This window comes from Vombatus ursinus, unplaced genomic scaffold (genome assembly GCF_900497805.2).
Source record: "Vombatus ursinus unplaced genomic scaffold, bare-nosed wombat genome assembly UNPS02014798.1, whole genome shotgun sequence".
In the NCBI taxonomy this organism is placed as follows: domain Eukaryota; kingdom Metazoa; phylum Chordata; class Mammalia; order Diprotodontia; family Vombatidae; genus Vombatus; species Vombatus ursinus.
This window is the reverse complement of record NW_020954576.1, coordinates 86,173,303-86,185,436: the sequence shown is the minus strand read 5'-3', so window position 1 is coordinate 86,185,436 and position 12,134 is coordinate 86,173,303. Positions and strand designations below refer to the sequence as shown.

General features: G+C 36.2%; 1 protein-coding gene across 1 annotated transcript in view; it reads right to left on the bottom strand.

The window, feature by feature from the left end:
• The window catches only part of LOC114049726 (rab3 GTPase-activating protein non-catalytic subunit), a 127,945-nt gene that overhangs the window by 87,686 nt on the left and 28,125 nt on the right, over nucleotides 1-12,134 (bottom strand). The window contains exon 3 of the mRNA XM_027871106.1: nucleotides 2,742-2,865. Within this exon, the coding sequence (XP_027726907.1) occupies nucleotides 2,742-2,865 (124 nt within the window). The remainder of the gene's footprint in view (nucleotides 1-2,741; nucleotides 2,866-12,134) is intronic.

The window sequence follows — 12,134 nt, the reverse complement described above, 5'->3', positions numbered from 1 at the left end:
AGTGATCTTTTGTGACAACTCTACTAAATTTTCAGTGCCCTTGGAGGTTCAGTCAACTATAAGCCTGGCTCCAACCAGACTGATAAACTGTGCAGCTGGGACCTTTTCAGATTAGCAGAACATTCTATCCTACCTCCATGGTCTGATGTTCCCAAACCCTCCTCCTACCTCTCACCCCCTTCTTTCTCCCATGCCACTCCTGTTTGGGAGGGGATTACCTTCCACTCCTCCCTTGAAACCTGTGGTATTAATATCCAAGGCTCTATTTGTATTGTGGGCTTCTTGGTATAAGGAGTTCCCACACACATATGCCTTTCTCTTGTAATCAAACTCAATCAAGTTACTATCCATGTGTTGTGGAATCATGGCTTTTGGTTAACATTGTGTGTGTGTGTGTGTGTGTGTGTGTGTGTGTGTGTGCAACCCTATTTCAGATAAGAGTGAGATTCATCTGATGCTAACTCCCTCCATGCCTTCCCCTATGTTTGTATATTCTTTTGAGAAAACATTAAGTGTGTCCCACCCCCCCCACTTCCATACTAGTGTATTCTTTTTGTTCTCTCTTCTCTTTCTCCTCATAAAACCCTCAGAACAAAATCAATTCACTCCATCAAGGACCTCTGTTTCTTTTCCTTCTTGTTTTTAATTTAATTCCCTCTATATTCTCTGACGACATAAGTTCCTAAAGGGAACTCTATTATTACTCTCTCTCTCTCTCACTATTATATGGTAGCACTACAACATGATACAGCTCCTTCCAAGCTCAAATAAATCTACCTTTCTAGGTTTCTTTTGACTCTTCTATTTTTATTTCAAAGTTTCTACTTAGCTCTGGTCTTTTCATCAGAAATGCTTGAAAATCCTCTAATCCTATTGAGGTCCATTTCTTCTCCCTGAAGGACTTTGTTCAGTTTTTGAAGTTAAGTTATTCTTGTTTGCAAGCCTATGTCTTTTTCCTTTTGGAATACCATATTCTAAGATCTCCTCTCTTTATATAGAAGCTGCTGGCTTTTGTGTGAAGATCCCGATTGGGATTCTTTGGTACTTGAACTGCTTCATTCTGGATGCTTGCTGTACTTTTATTTGACAATGGAGATCTGAATTTTGGCTATGACATTCCTGGGACTCTTCCTTTTGGAGTTTCTTTTCTGAGGTAATTGATAGATTCCATCTTCTCTTGCCCCCTGATTCTAACAGAATTAGGCAGTTTTCGTTCATGATTTCTTGAAAAATAGCATCCAATTTTTTTTTAATCATGGTTTTCAGAGAGTTCACTGATTTTTAAATTATCTTTTTGATCTGTTTTCCATGTCGATTGCTTATGATATCAATCATCGTACATTTTCTTCTATCTTTTCAATCTTTTGATTGTGTTCTAATATTTTTTGCTGTCTCATGGAGTCACTGATTTCTGTTTGGTTTATTCTAGTGTTCAGAGAGTCTGTTAATGGTGTAGTTTACCATGTTTCACTTCACTCACACCCGAATTCTCTTGGACCATTAGTTTTAAAAAGGCTCAGTATCTTTAACAAGCCAAAAAATGGTCCATAAAGTTTTCCATGGAAGTAAAAATATGAAAATCACATTCCTCTGTAGGATGCACTCCTGACTCATATCCAAAGGACTTTCTCTATTACCATGTCATAGAAACCTCTTCACTCTGCAAGTGCATTTAACCCTGGACTACTTATTTACAATGGAAGTACCTCCTGAGGCATCTCCCTCTGATTGGCTAGTTGCTCCTAGAACCTCCATTTTAAGAAGGTGGCCCAGGGAAATCATGTCTTCCTCTCCAAACTACCCTCTTGGCTCATCTCAATTGGACTTTCTCCATTATGCCCCTATACCAAGTACTTTCATCCCATCACCTCTTTTCAGCACTCTTTTACAACTTGTCATCCCCCATCAGAATGTAAGCTCCTAAAATCAGAGACTTTCTTTTTGCTTGTCTTCTTATTCTGAGTGCTTAGCACAGTATCTGGCACACTGTAATTACTAAATAAATGCTTGCTGAATGATTGATATATTCCACCACCGATCCCAACTATTTGTAGACCTATTTTCATCCTGGAATAATAGAGAAAATTTTTCTATAAAGTTTATGCTACCAAAGTTAAACTTGATTATAAGTATTTTATATTTGATCCTATTTTGACTAAAACTTGTCATTTCTCCAACAGAACATTCTTGAGGGCAAGGATTGTTTCATTTTTGACTCTGTATCCTCAGAGCCTAGAACAGAGCTTTGCACATGATGGGCCCTTAATGTTTATTAAATTTAATGTATATCTCCCAAATTCACATGTTAGAATTTCAATACTTAATCATAAATTGAAAATATTTGGCTAAAAAAAATAATTAATTCAACATACTATGCTTTAAATTAAGGCTACATTACAACAGTATAAGTATCATGAACCTCTAGATCTTGAATGATACAGAGCTAAGCAATACCCATAACTACCACAGATGCCACTGACATGCCTAAGGTACACGCAGTCGTATAAAAGAGAAAGAGATAAAGCAAAAAAAGGGAATAGGAAAAGAGAGTAAAAGGAAAAGAGGAAAAACAAAGATGGAAAAAGAGAACTGAGAAAGGAACATTAACAAATACCTCAACTGAAATAAACTGCACTAGAATCACAGCATTCAAACCACAATCCAAAACTCAAGAAAACAGCATGGATGAAAACTTAATGTGTAAAGTTAAGAGATTTCAATGAACTAAAGAGTATACTTACGCACTAGAAACACAGCTTTTTGTTCCCGAGCTATCACCATGAGATCATTAGTTGGAGATAAGGATAAAACACAATCTTGAAGCCAATACGATTTTTGAGTTTTGCAAACAGTCTCTTCTTCTTCCTGTTGAGGGAAAAATTAGTTGTTATTTGCATGCATCCTCAACAGTGATACACTGAATAGGCCTCTTCTCTTTGAGTCCCATGTTCCAAGCTTCATTATCTCTCCACTCACCTACCTATATCCCATTCTCTCTAGGCTATGTTCTTGATTTTCCAAGGTGACAAACAGCAAATCTACTGAAATAATCAGTCAACTGTATATTTATTAAACACTTACTATGTGGCAACACTGTGTTAAGCAAAAAGGAAAAAAAGAAAGGTAAAGATAGTCTCTGTCTTCAGGGACCTCCCATGCCAGGAAACAACATGTAAATAAGTCAATTAGTCAGTCAATAAGACCACAAATATTTCTTAAGTGCTAATTATTTGCCAGCTACTGTCCTAATTCTAGGTATACAAAGAACAAAGAACGTTCCTGCTCTCAAGGAGTTCACATTCTAATGTTCATATAAGTTATGGCAATATAAATGGAAAGTAAAGTCAGAGGGGAGGTATCAGAAAGGACTGGGTTAGGGGAAGACATATAGGTAATCGAAATATCAAGAGCATGACCATCTCTATGTATAGTTTAAGTAGAATGGAAGAGTAAGTCATGGTAATGGAGTAGACTGAGCAACTGGAAAGGTAGGGTATTTAAGGGAGTATTAATATGCATACTGAGATCTCTTAATATGAGGGCAGGAGTTGGGGTGTAAATAAAGACTCTTAAGATAACCACTAGAACCAGGAAAACATTGTACATAGTAATAGCAACATCATGCAATGACCAACTTTGATAGATTTAGCTCTTCTCAACAATGCAATGATTTAAGACAATTCCTAAAGATTCATGATGGAAAATGCTATCCACATCCAGATAAAGAACTATGGAGTCTGAATGCAGAGCAAAACATACTATTTTTCCTTTTTTTCCCCTCTTTCTTTCTTGTGGTTTTTCCCTTTGGTTTTAATTCTTTACAACATGACTAATGTGGAAATGACGTTTAATATGATGGTATGTATGGCCTATATCAGACTACACACCATCTTAGGGGGAATGGAGAGGAAGGAGGGGGAGAAAATTTAAAATTCAAAATCTTATAAAAGTGAATGTTGAAAAATAAAAATAAAAAAAAAGATAGCTATTAAATTCAGTGAGGAAGGAAGGAGAATATACGAGTTAAAGGGCAAGCTGTACTAAAAGGGTGGTAGGGATGCAGTGTCAATATAAGTTAGTCATGTGATAGTGTCAGAAGATGGAAAGGAGTGAAAAAGGAAAAGATTTAAGATGAAAGAAAGTTTCTTAATTATAGGGTAGACATTCCATAGAGCATAGCAGGAGGGGTGGGCAGATCTGAAGTGTGATGCTAAAGGGACAGGGTTTAGAAGGATGGGATTAAGGGACCAGGCAACTGGAGAAACGGAGAATGGGGTTTGTACATTAGCAGCCAGGGGTTCAGAATCACTGGGAAGGTGTTGTTTACTAATCACTGAGGAAAGAGTCCAGGCAGGTTTCCAGTGATTGAGAAAAGGTCTACTGAGGAAGGACAGGTAGATTGTCCAAGGTCCTGTTTCAAGGTCCAAACTCATGGCAGGTGTTACTATGACCTTTGAGGCAGGCCCACCTTTCAGCAAGCAGGAATAAGTGGAAGGTTGACTTTAAAAGAGTCCAGTCAGGAGGCAGGAGTTGGAACTAAAGGGTGCAAAAGAAGTGGGGGAGGGGTATTGGATGTGTACTGGTGGGAAATGGCCTCGAACTAGAGACATTCTGCAGTGAAGGCAGATCTGGAGAGCACAAGGTGGGAACTCAGAGGCAAAGGTGAGAAGAGACAGCATTCCAGGCATAGGGGACAGGCAGTGCAAAGGTTTGGAGATAGACAGTGACTTTTACAAGGAACAATAAATAGGCCAGTGTTGCTAGAATATAGAATGGGTGGAGGAGAGTAAAATGTAAGAAGACTAGAAAGGTAAGACGGGGATAAGCTGAATAACAAACAAAAGATCTTATTCTGGAGGTAACAGGGAGCCAATAGAGTATAAAACTCTTTTTTTTAAATTTTTTAAATTTTTTTATTTTTCAACACTCACTTTTATAAGGTCTAAACTTTAGGAAAAACTTTAGCAACTCAATGGAAAAGACTGGAGGAAGGAGAGAGGAGGAGGAAAACCAATTAGAGGGCTACTGCAATAGTTCAGGCAAGAAGGTTAAGGACCAATACAAGGATGGTGGTCACGTGAAGAGAGAGAAGGGGATGTATATGTGTATATAGACATACATACATATATAGATGTATATATGTGAGTAGATATAAACATACACACAATATATATGTATATGTCTGTACATATAATATCTAGCATACTTATTTATATATACATACATAAGAGGTATTGTAAAAGTTTTCTTTCTACAACACACTCTAGAGATAGATTCTATATGTGGAGTGAGAATTGTCTGTTAACTATTACCATGTTACCTTAACCTTACCACATTTGTATTTTAATAGTAAAGTGCCTTAATCCAAAGGGCATTTCAGACCATAAGGCTAGTTGGTTGGGGAAATATTCTAAAGATACAGTCCCTTCAGCTGTACGTAAGGCAAATTTTGCTCCTAGACCCTCAAGTAGAGTTTATAGGATTAGAGATTTAAAGCTGGAAGGGACTTTGAAACCAGCGAATCCAATATCCTCATTTTACAGCAGGAAACAGAGGCTTTGGGAGGCTGACTTGCCCAGAATCACACAGTAAGTATCAAAGGTAGAATTTGAACCCAGGTCCTCTTGACTCCAAGCACAGTATTTTCCCCACTATACCACAATGCCACCTCCATTGCTAAGAATAACAGCATTTAAGTTTGCAGTCTAGCCCACATAGCCTATTTAACCCATAATAAAGGATAACGCATTTGAAATAGTAGACAACTTCCAAAAAGTAATGTAAAATAATACTGTAGGTCAGGTGAAAGAGCTAGAAGATTGCAGAATATAGAGGCAGGCCAGATGGTAAGGCCTGATGGTCCTGTAACTCACTGGAAGAAATAGAGTTCTTGGTTCTGATCTCATTCAAGACGAACAGACTCAAGCAGACGGTGGAAAGCAGAGACAAAGGAACCAGGGATGGTAAATCTTCCTACTAGAAGTTAACATTTGTATAATACTGCACAACTATTTCACATACATTAGGCATCTGACCTTCAAAACACGCCTTTGAAGTAGGCAGTTCAAGTATTACTATCTTCGTCTTACAGAAATGGAAACTGAAGTTAGGAGAAAGTCCCTCAGGTTCATAAGCTCTGCATCATCCTGGACCCCTCACTATCCTTCATCTCACAAATTAAATTAGCTGGCATTTCTAAATCAATATGATCTCTTGCATCTGACCCTTGCATTGTACTGTACTCATACAGCCACCACTTTAGTTCAGGCTCTCATTATCTTTCCTAGATTATAACAACAGTCTCCTAACTGGCTTCCGTGCCTCAAGTTCCTTTCTACTCCAGTCTATCCTCCACACAGCTGCCAAAATGATTTTTCTAATTTGCATCTCTGATCATGTCATTTTCCTACTTTAAAAAAGTCTAGTGTATATCTCTAAGATACAATATAAATTCCTCTGTTTAGCTTTTAAAGCCCTTCAAATCTGGCCCAGGTATATCTTCCTAGCATCACTGAACATCACTCTCCCTTCTATACTCTGGAATACGACCAAACTGACCTCTCTGCTCCTCACACACAGCACTCCCTCTCATTTCTCTGTGCATTCAGCAGTAACCATCTTTGACTGCTGAAATGTCCTCTCACTCCTCATCTCCCTTTCAGAGAACGTTCTCTTTCTTTAAGACATAACTCAAGCACAACTTTTCTACATGAAGCCTTTCTTAATCTCAACTACTAATGCCCTTCTTCCTCACCTTATATTGATTATCTTCATATTTTTCTGTATTTATTTATCTATTTGTGATCTCCCCAATAAGAATGTAAATTCCTTGAGAAGACTGCTCCATTACTTATCTATTTGTGATCTCCCCAATAAGAACATAAATTCCTTGAGAAGACTGCTCCATTCTTTGTATTTGTATCTCCAGTGCCTGACACATAGTAGGTGCTTAATAAATGTTTATTGATTCAACCAATCAAGAAACTTTTATTAAGTGTCTTCTGTGAGCAATTGATTTACTGTGAAATTAAGTCACTTGCCCAAGGTCACAAAGATATTAGGAAATATCAGTGACAAGACTTGAAACCAAGTTTTCTGACTTCAAGCTTAGTGTTTCTTATATCAACAATATATGACATATTATAAAGTAAAAACTAAATATACAATATTTATTAATTACTAGTTGAATTCTTCAATGTTTGTACTTAAACTTAACACATTTGATTATCTGGATAACATTCGTTTTTCTCATAGGTTCAAAAACAGCTATAGTACAGTAAGCTAAGTTTAAAACAAATAAAATTTGTTGTTAATGATCTTGTTCTGTTACTTAATATTCAGTACAATGATTTATGTGGTAAATATTTATTAATTCAAGTATGAGTGAACCCTTAAATGAAACAGCATTTATTAAGAGCTTACTATGTGCAAAACACTTGGCTAAGCACTGGGGATACAAACAGAAAGGCAAGACAAGAAGTTAGATTACTGAATCTGAGGTAGGTCCAGATCAGGGACATATTATCTTTTAAATGATAACAGACTACCACAACTTTACCTGAAAATCTGCTTGGTCTAGAACTTTAAGTCAAGCTGGCACCAAGCTCTGCCACAATCTCAAAATACAATTAACATATTGGGAGCAAAAATCCCACAAATTAGTAAAGCAAATGAATGTTTCACTACCTCAACAGCATCCAAAATAGTTAAAGACATCTTTGATGCCTGTTGCTAAGAAGGATGTACAAAGAAACAAATTCAGAAATCATAGACTACATCCCTATTTCACAAAAACGGGGGAATGGTACTTGGCACACAGTAGATGACCAGCTGACCAGACAAAAGATTCGCTGATGATTCTAAGCAAGAAAAATCCTATTAGAAAGACAATACTTCTGTGCGTGTCCTGTTGGTGGTAAGATAAAAAAAAATGTAGAGACAATATTAAAAAAGCAAATTTAGGCCCAAATTTTAATTTGATTTAAAAATTCTTTAAAGTAGCTGTGTGTAGAACTTCTTAGGAGAGTTTAGTCCCTGGACTTACGGAACTTAGACTCTAATGAGGAGCTATAACTCATATAAAAATTAACTAATACAAAAAATTAAGTTCTATATGAGGTCAATAAGAAAAAGGTAATTAACAAAGGAAGGCTTCACAAAGGAACTAAGTTGGGCTTTAACTCTATTCCCTTGATACCTCATTATGGTATAGTAGTGCCTTGGGTTCTACAAGATTAGGTGAGCCAGAAGAGCATAAAATCTACTAGGTTTTAAAACCCTGGAAAGCTTACAAGTACGGACCTTATGTCATTAAGTTATGTACTACATGTCTCGACCAAGCCAAAGTCTAAAGAGGTTTATCACCAGGCTGGTCACAAGGTGATTAATATTTTTAGTCAAGTTATAGAGGGATTGCTATCTCAGTGGAGAAAGAATTTACATCAACAAAGGTATGTATAGACACAAACACACACACACACGCAAAGAAGGCAAGAGTGGACAAGCCATGAACAGAAAATATGGCCAAAAAAGTACAAAGTGTGTTGGGGCAAAGCAGTTCAGTGAGACTGTACCCTGGAGTGTATGTGGCAAGAAACAGCATGAGATGTTTGTAAGACAGAGTAGTGCCAGATTCTACAAGGCCTTGAATGCCAGACAAGGGAGTTTTAATCAGACTCAGCAGCCTACAGGAAATATCTCCCCTATAAATCAATCTCTATAATGAATCTCAGATTCTGAAATTCCCTTTGGATTCAGAACCACTGAAGATTTTAGAGAAATGATAGGACCTGATCTATGCATAAGGAAATTTAGCTTGGCAGTAGTACAAATAGGTTAATATTTTGTTGGTTCTCTAAAAGCTATAAAAATCTATATTTAACAGGTAACAAATCATCTGCTAAAATCTTTTATCTGTTTATGGGGGCATAAAGCTGACCCTGAGTTCACAAAGGCTATGCCAAAAGAAGATAAATTACCAAATTATAAGGCTTCAATTCAAGTACAGCCCTGCAATGAACTCTATGTCCATCATCAGAGGGCCAGCATAAATAAATTCAAAGATTTTCATCACACAATTGGACATAAGATGATGGATTTTTCAGTTTAAGGAACTCTTTAACTCATAGATGGATCTGATCTGAATGGGTAGGAGTACTCACACCTTTTTGAAGAATAATAATAATAGCAGCGGCCGCAGCAGTTAACATTTACATAATGGTTTGATATCTGCTATCTCATTTGATCCTCACAACAATCCTGAGATAAATACTATTACTAGCCTTACTTCAGAGAGAAGGAAACTGTGGCAGAGAAAGAGGGTAAGTGACTTGAGCAAGGTCACACAACTAGTATCTGGGGCAGGATTTGAACTCAGGTCCCTGAATACATTATGCCAGGTGAAGTATTAAGAAAATAAGTAACAAATAACATATTACATATAAGCTACGAAGTTTTTGCCTAGACATCTCCTACAACATGGGTCAAGTCCTAAAAGGGGACAAAGCCAGGGCTCAAGCTGTGTCTCCCTTAATTCAGCTTCTTGGTAGCCTCTGGCTGTGTTGATGTGGCCTCCTGGTCACTTAATGCCAAGTAAGACACCACTTATGGGAGGTCAGTAGTGAGGCACTACTATACCATAATGAGATATCAAGAGAATAGAGTTAAAGCCCAACTTAGTTCCTTTGTGAAACCTTCCTTTGTTAATTACCTTTTTCTCATTGACCTCATATAAAATTCAATTTTTTGTATTAGTTAATTAGTTAGTCAGTGAGCTTTTCAGAATTGTTGGATGCCAGATACCAGAAGACTACACAAGTCACTATATGTTATCCAGATGAACAGATGAACATTTCCATAGGAAGACAAGTGAGGCTATGTCCATGAAAACTAAATGCTTCAATATATTTGTTACATATCTTTTTTATGTTAGGATTAAGTAAACTTCATTTTATTATCTGTTCAATGACCAATGAATGTCTCACTTTATACCAACATCAAACCTAAACTAATAGGATTCTGAACCTGCTCACCTCTGAAGACACCAAATATGAAAAGAAGATTAAATAAGGCTAAACGCAGGAGTGCACAGAATTCCTTTGGAGTTAAAGCTTGAACTCAAGGATACTCATTATCCACTCCATCTCAAATCTACATGTCCTTCATTTTGCCACTTGGATGAAGAGGCCTAATCTAACCAAAATATATGAAGTGCTATCAAACAAAATACGGAAAGAGCTAAGGAGGAAAAGGACCATAGATACAAAAATATTTATAACAATTCTCTTTGTGGTGGCAAAGAATTGGAAACTGAGGAGATACCCATCAACTGGGGAATGGCTGAACAAGTTCTGGCATATGATTTGGCATATGGAATACTACTGGACTATAAGAAATGACGAAGTAGATGACTACAGAAAAAGCTGGGAAGACATATATAAACCGATGCAAAATGAAGTGAACAGAACTATGTGAATACTGTACACAGTAACAGCAATATTGTAAGGATGATCAACTATGAAAGGCTTAGCTACTGTGATCAAGACAATTCCAAAGGACCCATGATAAAAAATGCTGTCCACCTCCAGAGAGAGAACTGATGAACTCTGAGTGCAGATCAAAGCATGTTTTCTTTCACTTTCTTTTTTTCTTGCTTTTTTTTCTTTTGCAAGGCTAATGTGGAAATGTTTTGCATGACTTCATATGTTTTTGGTTTTTCTTAAAGAGTTAAATAAAGGTGTCCAACAGGATTACTGGGTAAATGATTTTTAGGAAAACAGAAACTGTACATGATAAAAAAGCATAGAAGGGCCACAATCTCCACCAGGGGAGGTAGTTTCCATTCTAAAGAGATCAGAGACCTAAGGAAACATCAAACACAAACACACACACACACACAACCACCACAACAACAACTAAGATGTACAAAGGGCACCGGTGTGGGTAAAATACTCATCACTCAGTACACTAGGTTTTATAGAAATGCTTTATTTTAGATTACCTATAAATATTTCCATAGAAGGCAATACTGTGAACTATTCTTATAATTAAGCTTAATGGTGCAATAAATCCTTACAGTTTTGATCCATGCTATTTTGCTTATAAACTACACAACCATCTAGTCATTTCATTTGGTACCATGAGAACATAAGCTGGTCAAAAATAATGCTCATAATGAGTGAAACACATATTAGTACTCCCAGATACTACTCCCTGGAGCAGATTCTGAAATTATATACCATTAATGAAGAAAAGTCACATAAAATTTAGGACAGTACATTTCCTAGTGGTGCCTAAGATAACTAACAAAAAAAAAAAATCTTAACATGCTGCACAGGAGATTCACAAATGCAAGCCCTGGTATTCCTCATTAGTTACTAATGAAACAAAATTAACTTCATATAAATTTAATTCCTATGATAACAGTTTAAATACAAATTAAATACAAATAGACAAAAGTCTAAATACAAATCTATGTGATTCAAGATTCTAGAATTTCTCTTTTTTAAAAAACTAGGGCTTCTCATTCTAAGCAAACATCAAGGTATTGCTATAGTTCAAATAAATGAAATAATCTCAAATTCACTAAATCTACCACATGAATATTTTACTATTTCTTTGGATTTTAAGTCCAGTTTGTCATGTACTTACTTCTATTGTATGACAGTTCAGCAGAATGCAGTCTGCAATAATTTAAAGTGAAATGTTAATTACTGTATATAGGATGGTAAAATATCACTTTAAGGACAATTGAGGTTTTTTAAAATTAAATCAATTAAAATTTTAAAAACTTTAAAATGAAAAAAAAATTTTAATATTAGGTAGCCAATAATATAAAGTCTATTTTTGAAAGCTTTGAGCAATTATCATTTTAATATGGTAGCACTTGCCAATCACAATTTACACTGTAGATCCCATCACCCTTATTTCTGTAATACAGTAGAGCCAAAAAATTCCAATATAATAAAGTACTTGTCAGAATATCCACTATAACCTAAGTGGCTTAATGTCTAATTATAGAAATAAAAATGTCATTACCATTTAAAAAAAAGGTTTCATAAGTATTAGAATAAAGAAAAAAGTGGAGATAATGCAAAATACCTAGCCTTCCTCTTTCTTTTAGAACCACAAACAGA